This window comes from Chiloscyllium plagiosum, unplaced genomic scaffold (genome assembly GCF_037043375.1).
Source record: "Chiloscyllium plagiosum isolate Xiang-an unplaced genomic scaffold, Cpla_swu_hap1 HiC_scaffold_17, whole genome shotgun sequence".
NCBI classification, from domain to species: Eukaryota; Metazoa; Chordata; class Chondrichthyes; order Orectolobiformes; family Hemiscylliidae; genus Chiloscyllium; species Chiloscyllium plagiosum.
The window spans coordinates 641,205-667,383 of record NW_028270155.1 but is presented as its reverse complement, the minus strand read 5'-3'; the positions used below and the strand labels follow the sequence as shown (position 1 = coordinate 667,383).

Genomic DNA, 26,179 nt, shown 5'->3' with positions numbered 1-26,179 from the left:
ACAGGCCGATGAGGGGAGAGGCCATTTTGGATTTGGTGATCGGTAATGAGCCAGGACAGGTGTCAGATCTCGCAGTGGGAGAACACTTTGGTGGCAGTGACTACAACTGCCTCACATTTACCATAGCCTTGGAGAGGCAAGGAACAGTTACTGAGGGAAGATATTTAATTGGGGAAAAGGAAATTATGATGCTACCAGACAGAACTTGGGAAGTACAGATTGGGAGCAATTGTTTCACAGAAAGGACACAACAGACATATGGTAACTATTTAAGGAGCAGTTGTTGCGAGTGATGCACAAATTTGTTCCTCTGAGACAAGCAAGAAGGGGTGAGATTAAGGAAGCTTGGATGACAAGAACAGAGGAGCTTCTCGTCAAAAGGAAGAAAGCAGCTTACGTAAGGTGGAGGAAGCAAGGATCTAGCACAGCTTTAGAGGATTACAGGCTTACTAGAAAGGAGCTCAGAAATGGACTGAGGAGAGCCAGGAGGGCGCATGAAAAAGACTTGGCAAGGAGGATTAGGGAGAACCCAAAGGCATTTTACTCATACATGAGGAATAAGAGAATGATCCGGGAGAAGGTAGGACCGATCAGGGCTAGCATGGGGAACTTGGGCATGGAGTCAGAGCAGATAGGGGAAGCCCTAAATGAGTTTTTTGCTTCGGTTTTCACTAAGGAAAGGGACCTTGCTGTGAATGAGAACTTTGAGGAGCTGGGAAACAGGCTTGACCAGATCAAGATTGATGAAGATGATGTGCTAGAAATTTTGGCAAACATGAAGATTGATAAGTCCCCAGGGCCAGACCAGATTTATCCTAGGCTGCTTCAGGAAACAAGAAAGGAGGTTGCTAAGCCGCTGGCTAAGATATTTGCCTCCTCACTCTCCACGGGAGTCGTCCTGGAGGATTGGAGGGAGGTGAATGTTGTTCCTTTTTTCAAGAAGGGGAATAGGGAAATCCCTGGCAATTACAGACCAGTCAGTCTTACGCCTGTGGTCAGCAAGGTTTTGGAAAGAATTCTGAGGGATAGGATTTATGACTATTTGGAAAAGCATAGAGTGATTATAGGCAGTCAGCATGGCTTTGTGAGGGGCAGGTCATGCCTCACAAATCTTGTTGAGTTCTTTGAAGAGGTAACAAGACAGGTTGACGAAGGTCGAGGAGTGGATGTGTATATGGACTTCAGCAAGGCATTTGATAAGGTTCCCATCGTAGGCTCATTCATAAAGTCAGGAGGTATGGAATACAGGGAGATTTGGCTATCTGGATTCAGAATTGGTTGGCTGACAGAAGGCAGAGAGTGGTTGTAGATGGAAAGTATTCTGTCCTGAGGTGAGTGGTGTCCTGCAGGGCTCTGTTCTTGGGCCTCTGCTCTTTGTAGTTTTTATAAATGACTTGGATGAGGAGGTTGAGGGGTGGATTAAGTTGGAGGTGCCGTTGATAGTATCGAGGGCTATTGCAGGCTACAGTGCGACATCAACAGGATGCAGAGCTGGGCTGAGAAATGGCAAATGGAGTTAAACCTGGATAAATGTGAATTGATGCATTTTTGAAGGTCCAACCTGAATGCTGCATATAGGATTAAAGACAGGATTCTTGTGGAGGAACAGAGGGATCTTGGTGATCAAGTGCATAGATCCCTCAAAGTTGCCACCCAAATGGATAGGGTTGTTACAAAAGCATATGGTGTTTTGGCTTTCATTAAGAGGGGGATAGAGTTTAAGAGCAGCGAGAGTTTGCCGCAGCTCTACCAGACTCTGGTGAGACCACACTTGGAATATTGTGTTCAGTTCTGGTCTCCCTATTATAGGAAAGATACAGAGACTTTAGGGAAGGTGCAAAGAAAGTTTACCTGGATGCTCCCTGGACTGGAGAGCTTGTCTTACAAAGAGAGGTTGCCTAAGCTCGGACTTTTCTCTCTGGAGAGTTGGAGGAAGAGAGGTATCCAAGGTAATGAGAGGAATGGATAGAGTCAATAGCCAGAGACCTTTCCCCAGGGCAAGATTGATTGGTACGAGGGGTCGTAGTTTTAAGATATTAGGAGGAGGGAATAGAGGAGACATCGGAGGTAGGTTCTTTCCGCAGAGAGTTGTGAATGCATGGAATGCGTTGCCAGTGATGGTGGTGGTAGCAGAGTCATTAGGGACATTTAATCGACTGCTGGACATGCACATGGACAGCAGTGAATTGAGGCGTGCGTAGATTAGGTTATTTTATTTTAGATTAGGAATACTCCTTGACACATATATCGTGGCCAAAGAGCCTGTTCTGTGCTGTACTTTTCTATGTTCTATTACTATTGCAGGGAGTGTGTTTCACGCCCCTACTACTCTCTGATTAAAGAAACTACCTCTGACATCTATCTGTCCTATAGCTATCGCCCCTCAATTTAAAGCTATGTCCTCTCATGCTAGTCATCACCATCAAGAGAATAAGGCTCTCACTATCCACCCTATCTAACCCTCTGATTATCTTATATGTCTCAATTAAGTCACCTCTCAACCTTCTTCTCTCTAACAAAAACAGCCTCAAGTCTCTCAGCCTTTCCTCGTAAGACCTTCCCTCTATATCAGGCAACATCCTGGTAAATCTCCTCAGAACCCTTTCCAAAGATTCCACATTCCTCCTATAATGCGGTGACCAGAACTGTATATAATACTCTAACTCTGGCCGCACCAGAGTTTTGTACATCTGCAGCATGATCTCACGGTTCCAAAACTCAATCCCTCGACCAGTAAAAGCTAATACCCCATATGCCTTCTTCACAACCCTATCAACTTGGATGGTAACTTTCAGGGAACTTTGTAACTGGACACCTACTTCTCTCTGCTCATCTACACTACCAAGAATCTTACCATTAGCGTAGTACTCTGCATTCCTGTTGCTCTTTCCAAAGTGAATCACCTCACACTTTTCCACATTAAACTCCATTTGCTACCTCTCAGCCCAGCTCTACAGCTTATCTATGTCTCTTTGTAACCTACAACATCCTTCATCACTATCTACAACTCTACCGACCTTAGCATCGTCTGCTAATTTACTAACCCATCCTTCTATGCCCTCATCCAGGTCATTTATATAAACGACAAACAACAGGGTGGACCTAAAACAGATCCTTGTGGTACCCCACTAATAACTGACTCCAGGATGAACATTTCCCCTCAACCACCACCCTCTGTCTCCTTTCGGCTAGCCAATTTCTGGTCCGCTAAATCACCCTCAATCCCATGCCTCCATATTTTTGGCAATAGCCTACTGTGGTGAACCTTATCAAACACCTTACTGAAATCCATATACACCACATCAACTGCTCTACCTTCATCCACCTGTTTGATCACCTTCTTAAATAACTCCATAAGGTTTGTGAGGCATAAACTACTCTTCACAAAACCGTGTTGACTACCCCTAATCAACTTATTCCTTTCTAGATGATTATAAATCCTATCTCTTATAACCCTTTCCACAACCAAAGTAAGGCTCACAGGTCTATAATTTCCAGAATTGTCTCTACTCCCCTTCTTGAACAAGGGAACAACATTTGCTATCCTTCAGTCTTCTGACACTATTCCTGTAGGCAATGACGAAATAAAGATCAAAGCCAAAGGCTCAGCAATCTCCTTCCTGGCTTCCCAGAGAATCCTAGGATAAATCCCATCCAGCCCAGGGGACTTATCTATTTTCACACTTTCTACTTTACACCTCCTCCTTATGTACCTCAACCCCATCTCTCTAGTAGCCTGTATCTCAGTATTGTTCTCAACCACATTGTTTTTTTCTAGTGTGAATACCAACGAAAAGTATTCTTTTAGCACTTCCCCTATCTCCTCTGACTCCACGCACAACTTTCCACTACCATGCATTAAATTTCATCTGCTGCCCATTCCACCTACCAGTACACAGAGGAACTTTGATTATTCGAATGATACAGCGGGTAGTATTTTGTTTGGATAATCGAATGACGGATAACACAGTTTAGCCAAGCATCGGGACCTTGCAGTCATGTTCGGATAATCCAAAATTTGGATAATCGACGTTTGGATAATCGAAGTTCCTCTGTATGTCCTTTTAAAGTTCTACATTATCACCCTCAAAGTTCACAATGCTTCTGAGTTTTGTACCATCTGCAAATTTTGAAACTATGCTTTGTACACCAAGATTTACCGGTGTCTTGAGGTGGATGTAGGTGGCTAGGGGCCAAAAGGGAGGCGATAGCCAAGGTTGGGGTTGGTGATGAGTGTGAATACTATTAGCCTTTGGAGAAATAGCTTTTTTAGGACAGATATGAAAGGATTAAGGCTGGGAACAGTCTGTTTGCATTTCTTTGTGTGGGATGGGGGTAGAAAATCAATTTGGAGAAGCAGGGAAAGTATTTTTAAGCAAATATTTTACAGTTGCATCTATTTTAAAGATCCTTTAGAGGCATTTAAAATGATGGAAGATTTTAATAGACTAGACTTGTGACCAAGAGCATAATGAGAAATTATCGATAAAAGATAACCATCAAGGAATCAAATAGGGAATTGAGGAAAAACTTTTTTATCCAGACTTTTGTGAGAATGTGCAAGTTCACATCACATGGTGAGGTTGAAATGAATAGTGTTGATGCATTAAGGCTGGGAGGATATTTGAGTGGAGCAGGCCTAATTAGATCAAATGGTGTGATTCAGTGCTATAAACTTTATTTACATCTAGGACCCTGACTACTCCACACTAAAGCTGGATATTCCCTGGCTAGCTTTGTCTTTGCTGATTGTTTTTTCTGTTACAGACATGTCCTGTGAGAGACTGTGTACCATCCTCCGAATCATAGCAAGCACCTTGTTTGCTTTGTCAGTGTTGGGGGCCATTACCTGCACCTATGTGAAGGGATATCAGTTTGGCTACACCGAGAATTACCACCTGTCTTTCGGGCTGTATGGAGCCATCCTCGCTCTACATCTTTTCATTCAGAGTCTCTTTGCCTTCTTGGAGCATAGGAGGATGAGGAAGGAGAATCGACCCCTCAAATTTACCAAGTCAGTTGCTCTTTGTATTGCCGCTTACCAGGAGGACCCAGATTATCTCAAAAAATGTCTGACATCAGTGAAGCGGATTGCATATCCCAATCTCAAGGTGGTGATGGTCATTGATGGCAACAGCGAGGAGGACATTTACATGATGGAGATATTCAATGAGCTCATGGGTTTGGAGAACACTGGCTCCTATGTCTGGAAGAGTAATTACCACGAGAAGGGAACTGGAGAGACTTACATTACCTTCAGTGAGGGCAAGAGGAGGGTGGAGGAAATCGTTACTCAGTCTAAATTCTCTTGCATCATGCAGAAGTGGGGAGGGAAGCGAGAGGTGATGTACACAGCATTCGCCGCACTTGGGGATTCCGTGGATTATATACAGGTGGGGTTGACATACTGGCAGCAGGCTTGAAGTTATGCTCTTCCCTTAAATATAGTTGAGGCAAATTTCTTTGGGAATTGATGGATTTTCTCTAGCACTGTTATGTGTTGCTGTTGTTAACTTCCAACAATTTCTGGTTTTCCTTCCTCAAATGTCTTAAACAGTGGAATGACAGGTGAAATTTAAAATCTAAAGCAGTTCCCAAAGCAGGAGGATTTTGGGGGGTCACAATTAGAGCATCTGCAATGTTCCTGAACACTACCTTTAACATTCTGGAATGGATACCATCTCATTGCAGCATTTTGTCAAAACTGGTACCATTAATTTCTTAATTACTGTTTATTTTCTCAATTATTAATCACAGTCTTTTGGAAGCTCTTGTGGCATAGAGGTAGTCTCCCTAACTTTAAGCTAGGAAATCAAATCCCACCTGCTTCAAAGGTATGTCATAACAAATCGGTTAAATCATCTATTATTTTTAGTTTAAAATGCACTCAATGACAGAATATCTACAACTCATTTCTTTTTACTTCACTCATGGGATGTGGACATGTTGTCTGGACCAGTATTTATTGCCCATCCCTGGTTGCCTTAGAGAAGGTGGTGGTGATTAGTCTTCTTGAACCACTGCAGTCCATTTGGTGTAGGTACATCCAAAATGTCATTAGGGAGAGAGTTCCAGGTTCAGAATCTGGGACACAGAATGTTAAAGATTCCTCTAAATGATGAAATTTCTCCTCATTACAGATCTAAATTGATAATACCTTACCCTGAGACTGATGATATTGTTACCAAGCCCTTGGAAGCAGTTTTGGAATGCTTAGAGTAGTCTGTGAAAATTAGAAAAAAATGACATTGGACGGGAATACTAAATTGTTCTCACTTCTTCCCACTTTTCTTGGGGGTGGTATGCATACATGCCCAGCAACTTTCCTAGCAATGAAAAGCAAATTGACCTTGTTACTGAGCAATTTTAAAAAGCCTTGTCAGGACAATAATATTCCACTCATGCTATATGGGGCTTCCCTATTGTATGGAAAAGCGCAGCAGGTCAGGCAGCATCCAGGGAACAGGAGAATCGACGTTTCGGGCATTAGCCCTTCTTCAGGAATGAGGAAAGTTGGTCCAGCAGGCTAAGATAAAAGATAGGGAGGAGGGACTTGGGGGAGGGGCGTCGGAAATGTGATAGGTGGAAAGAGGTCAAGGTGAGGGTGATAGGTCAGACTGGGGTGGGGGCGGAGAGGTCGGGAAGAAGATTGCAGGTTAGGAAGGCGGTGCTGAATTTGATGGATTTGACTGAGACAGGGTGGGGGGAGGGGAAATGAGGAAACTGGTGAAATCCGAGTTCATCCCTTGTGGTTGGAGGGTTCCTAGCCGGAAGATGAGGCGTTCTTCCTCCAATCGTCGTTTCGCTGTGGTCTGACGATGGAGGAGTCCAAAGACCTGCATATCCTTGGTGGAGTGGGAGGGGGAATTGAAATGTTGAGCTACAGGGTGGTTGGGTTGGTTGGTCCGGGTGTCCCAGAGGTGTTCTCTGAAACGCTCCGCAAGTAGGCGGCCTGTCTCCCCAATATAGAGGAGGCCACATCGGGTGCAAAGGATGCAATAGATGATATGTGTGGAGGTACAGGTGAATCTGTGGCGGATATGGAAGTTTCCTTTGGGGCCTTGGAGGGAGGTGAGGGGGGAGGTGTGGGTGCAAGTCTTGCACCTCCTGCGGTTGCAGGGGAAGGTGCCGGGAGTGGAGGTTGGGTTGGTGGGGGGTGTGGATCTGACGAGGGAGTCACGGAGGGAGTGGTCTTTTCGGAATGCTGATAGGGGAGGGGAGGGAAATATATCCTTGGTGGTGGGGTCCGTTTGGAGGTGGCGGAAATGGCGGCGGATGATGCGCTGTACATGGAGGTTAGTGGGGTGGTAGGTGAGGACCAGTGGGGTTATGTCCTGGTGGCGGTTGGAGGGGCGGGGTTCAAGGGCGGAGGATCGGGAAGTGGAAGAGATGCGGTGGAGGGCATCGTCGACCACGTCGGGGGGGAAATTGCGGTCCTTGAAGAAGGACCTCCCCACTGGTCCTCACCTACCACCCCACTAACCTCCATGTACAGCGCATCATCCGCCGCCATTTCCGCCACCTCCAAACAGACCCCACCACCAAGGATATATTTCCCTCCCCTCCCCTGTCAGCATTCCGTAAAGACCACTCCCTCCGTGACTCCCTCGTCAGATCCACACCCCCCACCAACCCAACCTCCACTCCTGGCACCTTCCCCTGCAACTGCAGGAGGTGCAAGACTTGCGCCCACACCTCCCCCCTCACCTCCCTCCAAGGCCCCAAAGGAAACTTCCATATCCGCCACAGATTCACCTGTACCTCCACACATATCATCTATTGCATCCTTTGCACCCGATGTGGCCTCCTCTATATTGGGGAGACAGGCCGCCTACTTGCGGAGCGTTTCAGAGAACACCTCTGGGACACCCGGACCAACCAACCCAACCACCCTGTAGCTCAACATTTCAATTCCCCCTCCCACTCCACCAAGGATATGCAGGTCTTTGGACTCCTCCATCGTCAGACCACAGCGAAACGACGATTGGAGGAAGAACGCCTCATCTTCCGGCTAGGAACCCTCCAACCACAAGGGATGAACTCGGATTTCACCAGTTTCCTCATTTCCCCTCCCCCCACCCTGTCTCAGTCAAATCCATCAAATTCAGCACCGCCTTCCTAACCTGCAATCTTCTTCCCGACCTCTCCGCCCCCACCCCAGTCTGACCTATCACCCTCACCTTGACCTCTTTCCACCTATCACATTTCCGACGCCCCTCCCCCAAGTCCCTCCTCCCTACCTTTTATCTTAGCCTGCTGGTCAAACTTTCCTCATTCCTGAAGAAGGGCTTATGCCCGAAACGTCGATTCTCCTGTTCCCTGGATGCTGCCTGACCTGCTGCGCTTTTCCAGCAACACATTTCCATCTCTGATCTCCAGCATCTGCAGACCTCACTTTCTCCTTCCCTATTGTACCTACAGCTCATCAAATCACAAGTGGCAGATGCACAGAAAGATGTCAGAACAGCATGAAAATAACACACAACCTGGATGGTTCCATGATCCTCACAGAGACCAATAACTTTTTTAAAAAGTAATTTCTCAAACAACTTTACAAGGACATGTCTAATGTTAGTCCCTGCTCTCAAGCAGACTCACCACCCCTTGTCTTGCTTGAGTCCAACTTCCGGTGTCCCAAGAACATTAGTCTGGAAGACTCAATCTGAGTGAATCAAACATCCACCACTGAGATTCACTTCAGGCAACCCCTTCCTTAAATCTCCAAACATCCCTTCTATTCTGTTCCCTTTTGAACAAAAACAATTCTTACAAATACTGTTTCTTCACAGCAGTAGCTGCTTTGGACCCTACACAACAGGAGTTGCTTTCTCTCTCTGTGCCTCATAAAGCAGGTGCCCCTTTTCTTTAAAGTGCTGAAACAAGATGAGAATATTGTTACATGATACTTCAATTCTGTTTGAGTTTCTTTCCTATAGTAGCCAGGTCACACAGTTGTGTCTGTGTGCTGGGATGCTTTCAGAATTCTTTGGCTGATCTAAGGTTAAAGGAGACAGTTTAAACCACAGACATCTTGTAATGTAAAGAGTTCATAATTTAAATAGAGAAACAGCAACCTGAGATCATCCTATCAGAGGCTCTCAGTTTCAAGAGAAACTCCTGGAAACTGATGACACAGACAGTTCTCATTCATCCTTCTTGCACATTCATCTCACCCTGCCCTCTTTTCTGTCATTCACTTGACTGTAACTGCTGAAGGTTACCAATGTGTCAATCACATGCCAACTCACCTTCCTGCCTCAACCCATTCTGCAGCAAGTGATTCACCTGCTGACTCCCCAAAAACTATCTACCAAAGTCAAGGCACAAATTAGTTTGATTTACTTCCCACTTTTCTAGGTGAGTGAGGCACAAGAACATTCAATGAGTTCATTGATATAAGCAATTCGGATGAGAATTTAGGAGACATGGTTAGTAAGTTTGCAGATGACATCAAAGTTGGTGGTATAGTTAACAGGGAAGAAGGTTTCAAAGAGATCTTGATCAATTGGGTTAATTGAGGAGTAGCAGATGGAGTTTAATTTGGATAAATGTGAAGTATTGCGTTTTGATAAAGCAAGCAAGGACAGGACATATACAATTAATGGTAGAGCCTTGGGTAATGTTGTAGAACAGAGAGACCTAAAGTTCAAGTAGATAATTCTTTGAAATTTGCATCTCACATAAACAGAGTTGCTAAGAAAACATTCAGCACGCTTGCCTTCATTACTCAGACTTTGATTATAGACAATAGACAATTATAGGGGTTGGGATGTCATGTTGAGGTTGGGATGTCATGTTGAGGTTGGGATGTCATGTTGAGGTTGGGATGTCATGTTGAGGTTGGGATGTCATGTTGAGGTTGTACAGGATGTTGGCGAGGCCTCTTCTGGAGTACTCTGTATTGTTCTGGTCATCCTGCTATAGGAAGGATATTATTAAATTGGAGAGGGTTAAGAAAATGTTTACAAGGATGTTTGCCAGGAATGCAAGGTTTAAGTTATAAAGATAGACTGGATAGGCTGGGACTTTTTTCACTGGAGTGCAGGAGACTGAGGGGTGACCTTATAGAGACTTTATAAAATCATGAGGGACATAGATAAGATGAATAGCAAGGATGTATTCCATAGGGTGGGGGAGTCCAAAGCTAGGAGGCATATTTTTACAGTAAGAGGTGAAACATTTAAAAAGGCAATTTTTATACACAGAGAGTGGTTCATGTGCAGAATGAACTTCTGGAGGAAGTCAGGGGTGTGGGTACAGTTACAAAGTTTAAAAAACATTTAGATAATGACATGATTAAGAAATGTTTGGAGGGATATGGGCTAAGCACAGGCAGGTGGGACTAGTTTAGTTTAGAATAATGGTCAGCATGGACGGGTTGGACCGAAGGGTCTACTTCCATGCTGTATGACTCTATGACTCTCTATTTAAAAAGAGAGACAGAGAGAAAACAGGAATTGTAGATCGATCACCCTCTTGTCGTGAGTTGGTAATATACTACAGATGATTTGAAAATAATTAAGTAATAGCTGAGCATTTAGAAAACAGTGGCAGGATTAGAGAGAGCCAGCATGGATTTACGAAAGGGAAATCGGACTTAAAAAGACCTGCACCAATGTATGACGCCTTTCAAACTAAAATCCCCTTGCCTCTGCATGGTCTGTATCCCTCTATTCACTGCCGACACATGTATCAATCAAGATGCCTCTTAAGCATTGCTTCCACCACCTCCTCTGGCAGTGCAGTCCAGGGACTTATACCCTCTGTGTAAAAGGGTTACCTGACACATCTCCTGTACATTCTCTCATTTTTACTTTTAACTTATGCCCTCTAATAACTGATATTTCTACCCTGAGAAAAAGACTCTGACTATCCATTCTGTCCATGCCTGTCGTAGTTTTGTATCTCAATCAGGTTGCCCCGCAGCCTCCAAGGTTCAAATGAAAACGAATCAAATTTCTCCAATCTCTCCTTATAGCTCCTACCGTCCAAACCAAGCTACATTTTGGCAAACCTTTTCTGTACCCTTTCCAAAGCCTTTACATTGTTCTGGTAGTGTGGCATCCAGAACTGTACACAATATTCTAAATGTGACCCAACTAAAGTTCTACAGAGCTACAACATAGAACATAAAATAGTACAGCACAGTACATGCCCTTTGGCCCTTGGTGTTGTGCCAACCTTTTGTCCTACTGTAAGCCTGCAGGGGGATGAGGATCTGTGTTGTAGTTCCAGTACACTGGAGGATGAGCGTAGGGAGGATATGGACAGGATTTCACGGTCACAGGAGTGCGCTGGCAGAAAGCAAGCTGGTTTGAAGTGTGTCTACTTCAATGCCAGGATTATCCAGAATAAGATAGATGAACTTGCAGCATGGATAGGTACCTGGGACGTCAATATTGTGACCATTTCGGAGACATGGATAGAGCAAGGTCAGGAATAGATGTTGCAGGTTCCAGGGTTTAGATCTTTCATTAAGATCAAGGAAGGCGGTAAAACAGGGGGAAGTGTAGCTTTGTTAGTCAAGGACAGTATAATGGTGACTGAAAGAACTTTTGATGAGGATTCGTCTACTGAGGTGGTATTGGTTGAGGTTAGAAATAGGAGAAGAGAGGTCACACTGCTGGGAGTTTTTTTTATAGGCCTCTGCAAAGTCCCAGGGATGTGGAGGAGAGGATTGGCAAAACGATTCTGGTCAGGAGTGAAAGGAATAGGGTGGTCATTATGGGGTCTTTAACTTCCCCAAAATTGACTGGAAATGCTATAACTCTAGTACGTCGGATGGACCAGTTTTTGTCCAATGTGTACACGAGGGTTTTCTAACATTTTGTTAAAGGGCCAACAAGAGGGAGGCCACACTGGATTAGCACTTGGTAATGAACCAGGCCAGGTGTCTGATTTAATGGTAGGTGAGCACTTTGGAGAGAGTGACCATAATTAGGTTTCATTTAATTTAGTGATGGAAAGGGATAGGTACATGCCACAAGGCAAGAGTCATAGATGGTGGAAGGGCAATTATAATGCAATTAGGCAAGACTTGGGAGGCATAGAATGGGGTAGCAAAATGCAGGGATAGGGACACTCAAAATGTGGAGCTGGTTTAAGGAACAGATATTGCGTGTTTTTGATAGATATATCTCTGTCAGGCAGGGAGGAAGTGTTAAGGTAAGGGAACCGTGGTTCACTACGGAAATTGCATCTCTTGTTAAGCAGAAGAGGGAGGCTTATGTGGCTTTGAGGCGAGATGGTTCAGATGAGGCGATGGAGATTTACAGATCAGCTAGGAAGGATTTAAAGAGAGAGTTAAGAAGAGCAAAGAGAGGACACGAGCAGTCTTTAGCAAATAGAATAAAGGGGAACCCTAAAGCTTTCTATAGGTGTGAGAGGAATAAAAGGATAATTAGGTTAGGAATAGGGCCTGTCAAAAACAGAAGTGGGAAGTTGTGTTTGGACCCTGTAGAAATCAGAGAGGTGCTAAATGAATATTTCTTATCTGCTTTCACTCAGGAAAAGGAAAATATTGTCGAGGAGAGGGATGAGATACGAGATATTAGACTAGAAAGGATTGAGGTTAATAAGGAGAAGGTGTTATCAATTCTAGAAGGAATAAAAGTAGGCAAGGCCCCTGGTCTGGATGGGATTTATCTGAGAATACTCTGGGAAGCTAGGGAGGAGGTGTTGGAACCTTTTGCTTTGATCTTTGAGTCATCATTGCCTACAGGTTTAGTACCAAAGGACTGGAGGATTGCAGATATTGTGCCCTTGTTCAAGAAGGGCAGTAGAGATGACCCAGGTAGTTATAGACCAGTGAGTCTTACATCTTTTGTAGGAAATGTTTTGGAAAGGATTATAAGAGATAGAATTTATAATCATCTAGCAAGCAACAACTTGATTGCAGATAATCAACACGGTTTTGTCAAGGGCACGTCGTGTCTCACAAACCTCATTGAGGTTTTTGAGAAGGTGACCAAGCAAGTGGATGAGGGTAAGGCAGTTGACGTGGTGCACGTGGACTTCAGTAAAGCCTTTGATAAGGTTCCACATGGAACGCTGTTGGAGAAAATGCAGAGGCATGAAATTGAGCGTGATTTAGCAGTTTGGATTAGAAACCGGCTTTTGGTAAGAAGGCAACGAGTGGTGGTTGATGGAAAATATTCAGCCTGGAGTCCGGTGTGCCACAAGGATCTGTTTTGGGACCGCTGCTGTTTGTCATTTTTATAAATGACTTGGACGCAGACATAAGTGGATGGATTAGTAAATTTGCAGATGATACTAAAGTCGGTGGAATAATGGACAGTGTGGAAGAATTTTGCAGATTGCAGGTGAACTTGAATAAACTGCAGAATTGGGCTGAGAGGTGGCAAATGGAGTTCAATGCAGATAAATGTGAGGTGGTGCACTTTGGGAAGAATAACAGGAAGGCGGAATATTGGATCAAGGGAAAGACTCTTGGTAGTGAGGATGTGCCTGAGGGATCTTGGAGTCCATGTACATAGATCCCTGAAAGTTGCCACCCAGGTTGATAGTGCTGTTAAGAAGGCATACGGTGTGTTAGGTTTCATTGATAGAGGGATTGAGTTCCAGAGCCGCAATATCATGCTGCAACTATACAAAACGCTAGTGCAGCCTCACTTGGAGTATTGTATGCAGTTCTGATCGCCCCATTACAGGAAGGATCTGGAAGCATTGGAAAAGGTGCAGAGGAGATTTACCAGGATGTTGCCTGATCTGGAGGGAAGGTCTTGTGAGGAAAGGCTGAGAGACTTGGGTCTGTTCTCATTGGAGAGAAGGCGGCTAAGAGGGGATTTGATAGTGACATACAAGATGATCAGAGGATTAGATAGGGTATTCAGTGAGAGTCTTTGAGGAGAAAGTGAGGTCTGCAGATGCTGGAGATCAGAGCTGGAAATGTGTTGCTGGAAAAGCGCAGCAGGTCAGGCAGCATCCAGGGAACAGGAGAATTGACGTTTCGGGCATAAGCCCTTCTTCAGTGAGAGTCATTTTCCTTGGATGATGATGTCAGCTTGTACGAGGGCGCATAGCTACAAATTGAGGAGTGATAGATTTAAGACAGATGTCAGAAGCAGGTTCTTCATCCAGAGTGTGTTCAGGGCGTGGAATGCCCTGCCCGCCAATGTAGTTAACTCAGCTACATTAGGGAGATTGAAACAATCCTTGGATAAGCACATGGATGATGATGGGGTAGTGTATGGGAATGGGCTTAGATTAGTTCACGGGTTGGCACAACATCGAGGGTGAAGGGCCTGTTCTGCGCTGTATTGTTCTATGTTCACCCAGGTAAATAGTGCGGTGAGGAAGGCATATGGCGTACTGGCTTTTATTGGTAGAGGAATTGAGTTCCGGAGTCCTGAGGTCATGATGCAGTTGTATAAGACTCTGGTGCGGCCGCATCTGGAATATTGTGTGCAGTTTTGGTCGCCATACTATAGGAAGGATGTGGAGGCACTGGAACGGGTGCAGAGGAGGTTTACCAGGATGTTGCCTGGTATGGAAGGAAGATCGTATGAGGAAAGACTGAGACACTTGGGGCTGTTTTCATTAGAGAAAAGAAGGTTTAGGGGTGACTTGATTGAGGTGTACAAGATGATTAGGGGGTTAGATAGGGTTGACAGTGTGAACCTTTTCCCGCGTATGGAGTCGGGTATTACAAGGGGGCATAGCTTTAAATTAAGGGGGGGTAGATATAGGACTGAAGTTAGGGGTAGGTTCTTCACTCAGCGAGTCGTGAGTTCATGGAATGCCCTGCCAGTAGCAGTGGTGGACTCTCCCTCTTTATGGGCATTTAAGCAGGCATTGGATAGGTATATGGAGGATAGTGGGTTAGTATAGGTTAGGTGGGCTTGGATCGGCGCAACATCGAGGGGCCAAAGGGCCTGTACTGCGCTGTATTCTTCTATGTTCTATGTTCTACGTTCTTATGGAAGAGTATAAGGTCATGAGAGGCATGGGTAGGATGAATGCACTAATTCTTTTTCCCAGAGTTGGGGAATCGAGGATTAAAGGGCATCAGTTTAAGGTTAGAGGGGAAAGAATAAAAGGGAACCTGAGGGGCAACTTTTTTTCATGGAGGGTGGTACGCATATGGAATGAGTTGCCAGAGGAAGTGGTTGAGGCGGGTACATTAATAACATTTAGAAGGTATTGGACAAGTACACAGATAGGAAAGGTTTAGAAGGATATGGGCCAAGTGCAGGGAAATGAGGTTAGTGTTGATGAACATTTTGTTTGGCATGGACCAGTTTGGGACAAAGGGCTTGTCTCCATGCTGTAGGACTCTATGGCAGTTAGAGACAATGAAGAATTTACAGGAGCTAGATGGTGTGACAGATGGCAGTTGTAGGAAGGGAGAAAAGCCACAGATACAGTCAGGTAGATGGATTACCTCTAGGAAAGGTAGGTGAGAGGGCAGATCGTACAGGAGTCTCCTGGTTGTCCCCATCTCAAACAATATATGGTGTTCTGGAAAATGTAGGGTGTGATGGAGACTCAGGAAAATGTAGCACAGATAGCCAGGTTTCTGGTACCAAGACTGGCTCTAATGTAATAAGGGATGCGCCAGGTTGCAAACTATTGATTGTGATGGGCACTCTCTAGTCAGAGGCTGGCAGCGAGAAATCAGAACGGTGTGTTGCTTCCCTGGTGCCAGGATCAAGGATATCTCAGACAGGGTGCAGAATATTCTCAAAAGGGAGAGGAACCAGCAGGAGATCATTGTACACAGTGGAACTAATGACATAGGACAAGAAAAGGATGAGTTTCTGAGGACAGAATATAGGAAATTAGGCGGGAATTTAGAAAGGAGGTCCTCAAGGGTAATAATATCTGGATTACTCCTGGTGCCACGATCTAGTGAGGGTAGGAATATGAGGATGGAGCAGATGAATGCATGGCTGAGGAACTGGAACAGGGGAGACAGATTCACATTTTTGGATCATTGCAATCTCTTCTGGGGTAGAAGAGGAATTTGTTAAGTGTGTACAAGAAAATTTTCTGATTCAGTATGTGGATGTACCTACTAGAGAAGGTGCAAAACTTGACCACCTTCTGGGAAATAAGGCAGGGCAGGTGACTGAGGTGTCAGTGAGGGAGCACTTGGGGCCAGCAATCATAACTCTATTAATTTTAAAATAGTGATGGAAAAGGATAGACCGGATATAAAAGTTAAAGCGATAAATTGGAGGAAGGCCAATTTTGACAGTATTAAGCAAGAACTTTCAAAGTTTGATTGGTGCGGATGTTTGAAGGTAAAGGGACAGCTGGAAAATGGGAAATCTTTAAAAATGAGATAATGAGAGTCCAGAGACAGTTATGTTCCTGTTAGGGTGAAAGGCAAGGTTGGTAGGTGTAGGTGTATGACCAGAGAAATTGAGATTTTGGTCAAGAGAATGGAAGCACATATCAAATGAATCTTTAGTATAAAGGCAGTAGAAGAGAAATCAGGAGGGCAAAAGGGGACAGTGAGATAGCTTTAGCAAATAGTGTGAAGGAGATTCCAAATGGATTTTATAAACACATTGAGGACGAAAGGGTAACTAGGGAGAGAATAGATCAGCAAAGCCACCTACGTGTGGAATAGCACAAGTTGGGGGAGAGATACTAAATGAATATTTTGCATCAGTGTCTACTGTGGATAAGGGTATGGAAGATATAAAACATGGGGAAATAAGTTGCGGCATCTTGAAAAATGTCCATATTACAGAGGAGAAGGTGCAGGATTGCTTAAAATGCTTAAAGGTGGATAAATACCCAGAACCTGACCAGGTGTACCCTTGAACTCTATGGGAGCTAGAGAAGTGATTGCTGGGCCCCTTGCTGAGATATTTGTATCATTGATAGCCACAGGTGAAGAGCCAGAGACTGGAGGTTGACTAACGTTGTGTCACTATTTAAGAAAGGTAGTAAGGAAAAGCCAGGGAACTATAGACTGATGAGCCTGACGTCAGTGGTGAGCAGGTTATTAGAGAGAATCCTGAGGGACAGGATTTACGTGTATTTGGAAAGCAAGATCTGATTAGGGATAGTCAAGGTGGCTTTGTGCGTGGGAAATCATGTCTCACAAACTTGATTAAGTTTTTTGAAGACGTAACAAAGAGGATTGATGAGGGCAGAGCGGTAGATGTGATCTATGTGGACTTCAGTAAGGTGTTCAACAATGTTGCTCATGGTAGACTGGTTAGCAAGGTTGGAACTTGGAACACAGAAAGAACTAGCCATTTGAATGCAGGGATGGGTCAAAGCTAGAAGACAAAGGGTGGTGTTGGAGGGTTGATTTTCAGACTGGAGTCCTGTGACCAATGGTGTGCCGTAAGGATTGGTGCTGGGTCAATTGCTTTTTGTCATTTATGTAAATGATTTGGATGTGAGCATAGGAGGTATGGTTAGTAAGTTTTCAGTTTACACCAAAATTGGAGGTGTAGTGGACAGTGAAGAAGGTTACCTCAAAGTAAAACAGTCCCTTGATCAGATGGGCGAATGGACCAAGGAGTGGCAGATGGAATTTAATTTAGATTAATGTGAGATGCTGCATTTTGGTAAGGTCCTGGGGAGTGTTGCTGAACAAAGAGACCTTGGAGTGCAGGTTCATAGCTCCTTGAAAGTGGAGTCGCAGGTAGATAGGATAGTGAAGAAGGCGTTTGATATGCTTTCCTTTATTGGTCAGTGCAATGAGTATAGGAATTAGAAGGTTATGTTGTGGCTGTACAGGACATTGGTTAGGCCACTTTTGGAATATTGTGTGCAATTCTGGTCTCCCTGAATGGATGTTGTGAAACCTAAAAGGGTTTAGAAAATACTTACAAGGATATTGCCAGGATTGGAGGATTGAAGCAATAGGGAAAGGCTGAATAGGCTAGGGCTATCTTCCCTGGAGTGTTGGAGGCTGAGGGGTGATGTTATAGATGTTTATAAAATCATGAGGGGCATGGATGGGAAGGTCTTTTCCCCAGGGTGGGGGAGTCCAGAACTCGAGAGCTTAGGTTAAGATGAGAGGGGAAAGATTTAAAAGGGACCTAAGGGGCAACTTTTTTTCACAGAGGATGGTGCGTATATGGAATGAGCTGCCAGAGGAAGTGGTGGAGGCTGGTACAATTACAACATTGATTCGGCATCTGGATTTGTAAATGAATAGGAAGGGTGTAGACGGATATGGGCCAGGTGCTGGCAGGTGGGACTAGCTTAATTTAGGATATCTCGTCGGCATGGAGGAGTTGGACCAAAGGGTCGGTTTCTGTGCAGTACATCTTTATGACCCTTCCAGTCACAGCTGGTGCAGAAAGATATGGTTCTGGTAAAACTGAAACAGCTGGTGGTGAGGAAGGAAACTAACGGGCCACCACAACCAGAATTGAAACATTATTGGACCCAGAGAGATCAGATCTTATTAGAGGATTGCATAGTATTATGAGGTGCAAGAGTGATTGTCCTGAGCAAAGGTCACTGCCAGATACTGGCTGAACTTCATCAGGGTCATCCGGGCGTTTCCAAAATGCAGATGTTGGTCAGAAGTTACATCTGGTGGCCTGGTGGGGCAATGCCCACAGTGCCATCAAGGATAAAAATTACTGCCAACAGCTCCCCCATATTCATGGGAATGGTTAGGTGAATCCTGGTCTCAGTTACACGTTGACTATGTCAGTACTTTTATGGGCTAAATGTTCTTAGTCATTGTGGATGGCCATCCAGTTAACAGCACATGGGCTGCAGTGGTTAAAGAAGACGGCTTGCCATATTATCACATCAATAATCACTGTCATTAATACTTACTCCAGAACTCAGTGTTGAACACATAATGCCTGTTTGGAATGCTGTATTCAGAATGTGAAAGAGAATGTGAACAAGTTCAAAAACAGTCACAAATGAATATTGAAACAAATCTGAAGTAATGTCTAACAAAGCCTCTCTGACACAACCAGCACGGGGTGGCATTGTGGCTTGGTGGTTAGCCTCTGTGTGGGATTTGCATATTCTCCCTGTGTCTACGAGGGTATCCTCCGGGTGCTCTGGTTTCCTCCCACAGTCCAAAGATGTGTAGATTAGGTGATATGGCCATGCTAAATTGCCCATAGTGTTCAGGGATGTGCATTATTAGGGATAAATACAGGATAATAGGGTAAGGGAATGGATCTGGGTGAGTTATTCTTCAATAGACAATAGACAATAGGTACAGGAGTAGGCCATTTAGCCCTTCGAGCCTGCACCGCCATTCAATATGATCATGGCTGATCATTCCGAATCTGTATCCTTTTCCTGCCTTATCTCCATAACCCTTGATTCCACTATCTTTGAGAGCTCTATCCAACTCTTCCTTAAATGAATCCAGAGACTGGGCCTCCACTGCCCTCTGGGGCAGAGCATTCCACACAGCCACCACTCTCTGGGTGAAGAAGTTTCTCCTGAGCTCTGTCCTAAATGGTCTACCCCGTATTTTTAAGCTGTGTCCTCTGGTTCGGCACTCACCCATCAGTGGAAACATGTTTCCTGCTGCCAGAGTGTCAATCCTTTAATAATCTTATATGTCTCAATCAGATCCCCTCTCAGTCTTCTAAACTCAAGGGTATACAAGCACAGTCGCTTCAGTCGTTCAGTGTAAGGTAATCCCGCCATTCCAGGAATTGACCTCGTGAACCTACGCTGCACTCCCTCAATAGCCAGAATGTCTTTCCTCAAATTTGGAGACCAGAACTGCACACAGTACTCCAGGTGTGGTCTCACCAGGGCCCTGTACAGCTGCAGAAGCACCTCTTTGCTTCTATACTCAATTCCTCTTGTTATGAAGGCCAGCATGCTATTAGCCTTCTTCACTACCTGCTTGTACCTGCATGCTTGCCTTCATTGACTGGTGTACAAGAACACCCAGATCTCTCTGTACTGCCCCTTTACCTAAATTGATACCATTGAGGTAGTAATCTGCCTTCCTGTTCTTGCCACCAAAGTGGATAACCATACATTTATCCACATTAAACTGCATCTGCCATGCATCTGCCCACTCACCTAACTTGTCCAGGTCACCCTGTAATCTCCTAACATCTTCATCACATTTCACCCTGCCACCTAGTTTTGTATCATCAGCAAATTTGCTAATGTTATTGCTGATACCATCTTCTATATCATTAACATATATTGTAAAAAGCTGCGGTTCCAGCACGGATCCCTGCGGTACCCCACTGGTCACTGCCTGCCATTCCGAAATGGAGCCGTTTATCACTACCTTTTGTTTTCTATCAGCCAACCAATTTTCAATCCAATCTAGTACTTTGCCCCCAATACCATGCGCCCTAATTTTACTCACTAACCTCCTATGTGGGACTTTATCAAAAGCTTTCTGAAAGTCCTGGTACACTGCATCTACTGGATCTCCCTCGTCCATCTTCAGAGTTACATCCTCAAAAAATTCCAAAAGATTAGTCAAGCATGATTTCCCCTTCATAAATCCATGCTGACTCTGTCCTATCCTGTTACTACTATCCAGATGTGCCGTAATTTCATCCTTTATAATAGACGCCAGCATCCTTCCCACCACTGAGGTCAGACTAACTGGTCTATAATTTCCTGCTTTCTCTCTCCCACCTTTCTTAAAAAGTGGTATAACATTAGCCACCCTCCAATCCTCAGGAACCCACCCCGAATCTATCGAACTCTGGAAAATAATCACCAACGCATCCATGATTTCCCGAGCCACTCCTTCAGTACCCTGGGATGTAGACCATCAGGCCCCGGAGACTTATCAACCTTCAGGCCTAACAGTCTCTCCAACAACAAATCCTGGCAAATATAAATTCCCTTAAGTTCAGGTCCTTCAGCCACTGTTACCTCAGGGAGATTGCTTGTGTCTTCCCCAGTGAACACAGATCTGAAGTACCCATTTAATTCTTCTGCCATTTCTTTGTTCCCTGTAATATATTCCCCTGTTTCTGTCTTCAAGGGCCCAATTTTAGTCCTAACCATTTTTTTGCCTTGCACATACCTAAAAAAGCTTTTACTATCCTCCTTTATATTATTGGCCAGTTTACCTTCGTACCTCATTTTTCCTCTGCGTATTTCCTTCTTAGTAATCCTCTGTTGCTCTTTAAAAGCTTCCCAGTCCTCAGTTTTCCCACTTATCTTTGCTATGTTATACTTTTTCTCTTTTAACTTTATATGTTTCTTAACTTCCTTGTCAGCCACGGCCGCCCATGCCTCCTCCTGGGATCTTTCTTCCTTTTAGGCATAAACTGAACCTGCAACTTCTGCATTATACACAGAAATATCCGCCATTGTTCCTCCACGGGCATCCCTGCTAAGATATTGCACCATTGAACTTTGGCTAGCTCCTCCCTCATAGCTCCATAGTTCCCTTTATTCAACACAAGTACTGTCACTTCCGACTGTACCCTCTCCCTCTCAAATTGCAGATTGAAGCTTAATGTATTATGGTCACTACTTCCCAATGGCTCCTTCACTTCGAGGTCTCTGACCAATTCTGGTTCGTTACACAATACCAGATCCAGAATTGCCTTCTCCCTGGTCGGCTCCAGCACCAGCTGCTCTAAGAATCCATCTCTGAGGCACTCCACAAAGTCTCTTTCTTGAGGTCCAATACCATCCTGATTCTCCCAGTCTACCTGCATGTTGAAATCCCCCATAACAACTGTAGTAACATCTTTGCGACAGGCCAATTTCTGCTCCTGATTCAACTTACATCCGACATCCAGACTACTGTTTGGGGGCCTGTAGATGACTCCCAAGAGGGTCTTTTTACCCCTGGTATTTCGCAGCTCTATCCACACTGACTCTACATCCCCTGACTCTAGGTCCCCCTGCGCAAGGGACTGAATATCCTCCCTTACCAACAAGGCCACCCCACCCCCTCTGCCCGTCAGTCTGTCCTTACGATAGCACGTGTAGCCTTGAATATTCATTTCCCAGGCCCTGTCCACTTCAAGCCACGTCTCAGTTATCCTCACAATATCATATCTGCCAATTTCCAAAAGAGTCTCAAGCTCATCCATCTTATGTCTAATGCTTCGTGCATTCATGTATAGTATTTTTAATTTGTTACTGCTCTCATCCTTCCCATCAACCCCTATTTCACTCAACCTTACAGCATGATCCCTTTCCGAGTTTTCTGCCTCATTGATACAGTTGTCTTTCTTGACTTCTCGTTCTAACTTTCCCTTCAATTTCCTTTTTAAACATCCAGTTTGTCCCCTCCCCTCCCCCCCCCGCTACTTAGTTTAAACGTAGCTGTGTTGCAGTAGCAAACCCGCCTGCCAGAATGCTGGTCCCTAATTTATTAAGGTGCAAACCGTCTCTCTTGTAGAATTTATGGTTACCACAAAATATACCCCAGTGATCCAAGAACTTAAATCCCTGCTTCCTGCACCAGTTCCCCAATCACACGTTCAAGTCCATTATCTCCCTGTTTTTGGCCACACTAGCCCGAGGAACTGGAAGCAAACCGGAGATAACCACCTTGGACGTCTGCTTTTCAGCCTTCTTCCTAGTTCTCCGAAGTCCATCTGTAGTATGTTCCTCCTCTTCTTCCCGACATCATTTGTGCCGATATATACCACCACTTCTGGCTCTTCACCCTCGTCCTTGATTTCATGCACTCTGTCTGCGATGTCTTTCACCCTGGCACTAGGAAGGCAACACACCATCCTTAAATCCCATCTGCTGCCACAAAAACCCCGGTCAGTTCCTCTCACGATGGAGTCCCCTATTACCACGGCTCTCTGTGATGTCCGACTCTTCCGCTCTACCTCTGCGGCAACTTTTGATTGACAGACCTGGCCGCCTTGCGAACTGGCAGTGTCATCAGTCTCTACTTTTTCCAAAAGCTTCAACTTGTTCCTGACAGGTACTTCTCCCGGGGTCTCTTGCACCTGTCTCCTCTCTGCCTTCCTCATCATCTGCTCTCTTCTAGCATGATTGGTGTAATAACCTTGCTGAAGGTCTTGTCCAGAAAGATCTCGTTCTCTCGGATGAGCCTAAGGTCCTCGAGTTCTTTTATCAGCCCTGAAATATGCTCGGTCAATAGCTGAATGTGCACACACTTCCCACACATCTCCGAGCCAGACACACCAGAGTCGTTGACCTCCCACATCAAGCACGTAGCGCACTGAACCAGCTGGGCAGTCATGTCTTCACCCTCTTCAACTGTGACGTAATCACTTCACTCAACCTCCTTGTCAAAGATTCCTGAGCTGAAGCCTCACTCTTCGATCCAAACTTCCTTAGACCCTCTTTTTGTAGTAAGTCTGTGGACCCTTAATTTAGGTTAGAGGAGGAGGGAGGGAGACCCTACTTTGTAGGACCTGGGGTTTAGAACTCACCCACTCTAATAGCAATCACTTACCTTCCCGACCGGCTTTGCGCTCCGCCTGAACTTCCTCCCAGCTCCCGCCGCTCTCTGCTGCGAAAAGACCGTTGGCGTCGAGGTAAGTTCTTTATATAGCAGAGGGTCAGTGTGGACTTGTTGGGCCAAAGGGCCTGTTTCCACACTGTAGGGATTCTATGAACAGTCAAACGAATGTACACTTGTTTCTTTGCTGAAAGTAGAATAAACTTTATCTGTACTATGCTTGAAAACTCTTGTTGTCACTGTCTCTTGCTGCAACCTCACAAAGATAAGATTACTTGATTACTCCTAATGAGGAGAGATTGATTAGATTAGATTAGATTACTTTACAGTGTGGAAACAGGCCCTTTGGCCCAACAAGTCCACACCGACCCGCCGAAGCGCAACCCACCCATACCCCTACATTTACCCCTTATCTAACACTACGGACAATTTAGCATGGCCAATTCACCTGACCCTGCACATCTTTGGACTGTGGGAGGAAACCGGAGCACCCGGAGGAAACCCACGCAGACACAGGGAGAATGTGCAAACTCCACACAGTCAGTCGCCTGAGGCGGGAATTGAACCCGAGTCTCTGGCGCTGTGAGGCAGCAGTGCTAACCACTGTGCCACCGTGCCGCCCACCACGTAGACTACGACTGTACTCACTGGAATGTGGAAGTATACGGGGGCGGCGGGGGGGCTCTTACAGAAACATATAAAATTATGAAGAGAATAGATAGGATAGAAGCAGGGAAGTTGCTTCCAGTGGCAGGTGAAGCTAGAATTGGGGGGCATACCCTCAAAATAAAGGGGAGGAGATCTAGGACTGAGTTGAGGAGGAACTTCTTCATCCAATGTGCTCTTTACTTAAAAGAACTGACATCCAGAATAAAACTAAGGTGGGAAAATGCTGCCCACTAGCATGAGTTTGAGACTCACTGACTGGGAAAAGCAGCCTTTCAGCATTACTGTTAAGCTTTTTCAAAATGTTATGTATTGCAATAAGATCATCTGCCATAAACTCCATAGAATATAGAGTTTGCTCAGTGGCCTCTCCCAAAACAGCAATCTGTTTTCCAGAATCAGACTGTTAAACTATTGTTCAAAAACAAGTACATTCTTCATTAGGCAAAGAGACTGTACAAAATACGCCAAATGAGGTCTCAACAAGCCTAATATAACTGCAGGATGATTTTCTTACACTCATACTGCAATTATCTTGTAATGAAAGCTAACATAGAGCAAGAACGCCAGCTGATTTCCTCTATACCTAACTCAGGTGTAACTGAAAAGTGACAGGAGCCAAATAGTGGAGGGGCTGAAGTGTACCAATCCAGCATCCTCATCATGATTGTGACTTAAAGAGCATGAAAGGCACAGTAGGTTATCCAAGTGATTAACTTTTCTTAATGCTCATCATGGTATTATTTCAGCCCTCAGAACCAAGTTGGAAATGAGTGACTTTCCATCTGGCATTTCTCCTTAGGTGTGTGATTCAGACACAGTATTGGATCCAGCCTGCACTGCAGAGATGGTGAGAGTCCTGGATGGAGACCCCAGTGTAGGGGCAGTTGGTGGGGATGTGCAGGTTGGTACAAATTCCTGTTAGTCTCTGACTGTGATAATTTGAGTAGATTCCCTCTATCTGACTGTGAGAAAGTTCTACAATAGGCTGGAAACAAACTCCCTGAAGTTGGACTGAAAGCTGGAGTTTTTGTAAACCATCCCAGATGGGGTGGACTGGTGTAAGATCTGGCTTGCTTCCCAGGTGGGAGGGACTAGTTAACTCCACGCTTCACTGGGAATTACTTACATCGAGCAACATTTCCTGTGTATTTTTAAATGTGTATTAATTCCAACCCAACCCTCCCACTATCTCATGCCTCACTAAACTCCCTAAGATTTCAACTGTGCTCTAACTCAGTGAGATTGCACTCACTTTGTTTTAGTTGGTAAAGTGTGGCGCTGGAAAAAGCACATCAGGTCAGGCAGCACCCGAGGAGCAAGAAAGTTGATTTATGCCCAAAACATCTCTTGCTCCTCGGATGCAGCCTGACCTGCTGTGCGTTTTCCAGTGCCACACTTTATCAACTCTGACTCCCCAACAAATGCAGTCCTCACTTTCTCTTATTCACTTGGTTTTACTCAGATGAAATGGCCTAGATGCAGGAAAACAAACATTGATGATAGGCCTGGTTGGAGTACTCCAAAACCAATATTTCTGAAATTCCTGTAGATTTATCCTCAGTCCCTCTTTGCAAATAGGACAACTTCCACATTACACTAACATTCGATACCACTTCACTCACTTCTGTATTGTCTAACTCCCAGTCTGACATCCAGCTAATGAGCCACAATTTAATGGAAAGAAGAAAGTCAAATTCAAGGAATTCTCTCCTTAAACCTCTTCAACAAACTTTCTTCTTTTAAAACCAACCTTCCAGTTATTCTGTTAATATCTCCTCCTTTGAGTTTTTTTAAAATTTAATCCGTCATGGGATAATATCATTGCAGGCAACCTTAACTGCTCTTGAGAAGTGTTGGTGGTGAGTCACCTTATTCAACCACTGTACTCCACCTGGTTTGAATTTTCTGCAGTGGTTTTGTGTAACCAAGTGGCTTGCTAGGCCTTTTCAGATGGCAGTGAAGAGTCAAACATGTTGTTGTGAGTCTGGAATTACCTGCAGCCCAGTCAAGGATTCTACATTTCCTTCCTTAAAAGTTATTTGTTAAAAAAAGGGTCTTAATGAGAATCAGTGATAATATCTTGGCCATTATTACTGAACTAGCTTTCAATTGCATAATTTGCTAAATTGCCATGGTGGAATTTGAACC

General features: G+C 44.7%; 1 protein-coding gene across 1 annotated transcript in view; it reads left to right on the top strand.

The window, feature by feature from the left end:
- The window catches only part of has3 (hyaluronan synthase 3), a 49,693-nt gene that overhangs the window by 16,630 nt on the left and 6,884 nt on the right, over positions 1 to 26,179 (top strand). The window contains exons 2-3 of the mRNA XM_043706468.2: positions 4,768 to 5,393; positions 24,831 to 24,932. Coding sequence (XP_043562403.2) covers positions 4,770 to 5,393; positions 24,831 to 24,932 — 726 coding nt within the window. The 5' untranslated portion in view covers positions 4,768 to 4,769. The remainder of the gene's footprint in view (positions 1 to 4,767; positions 5,394 to 24,830; positions 24,933 to 26,179) is intronic.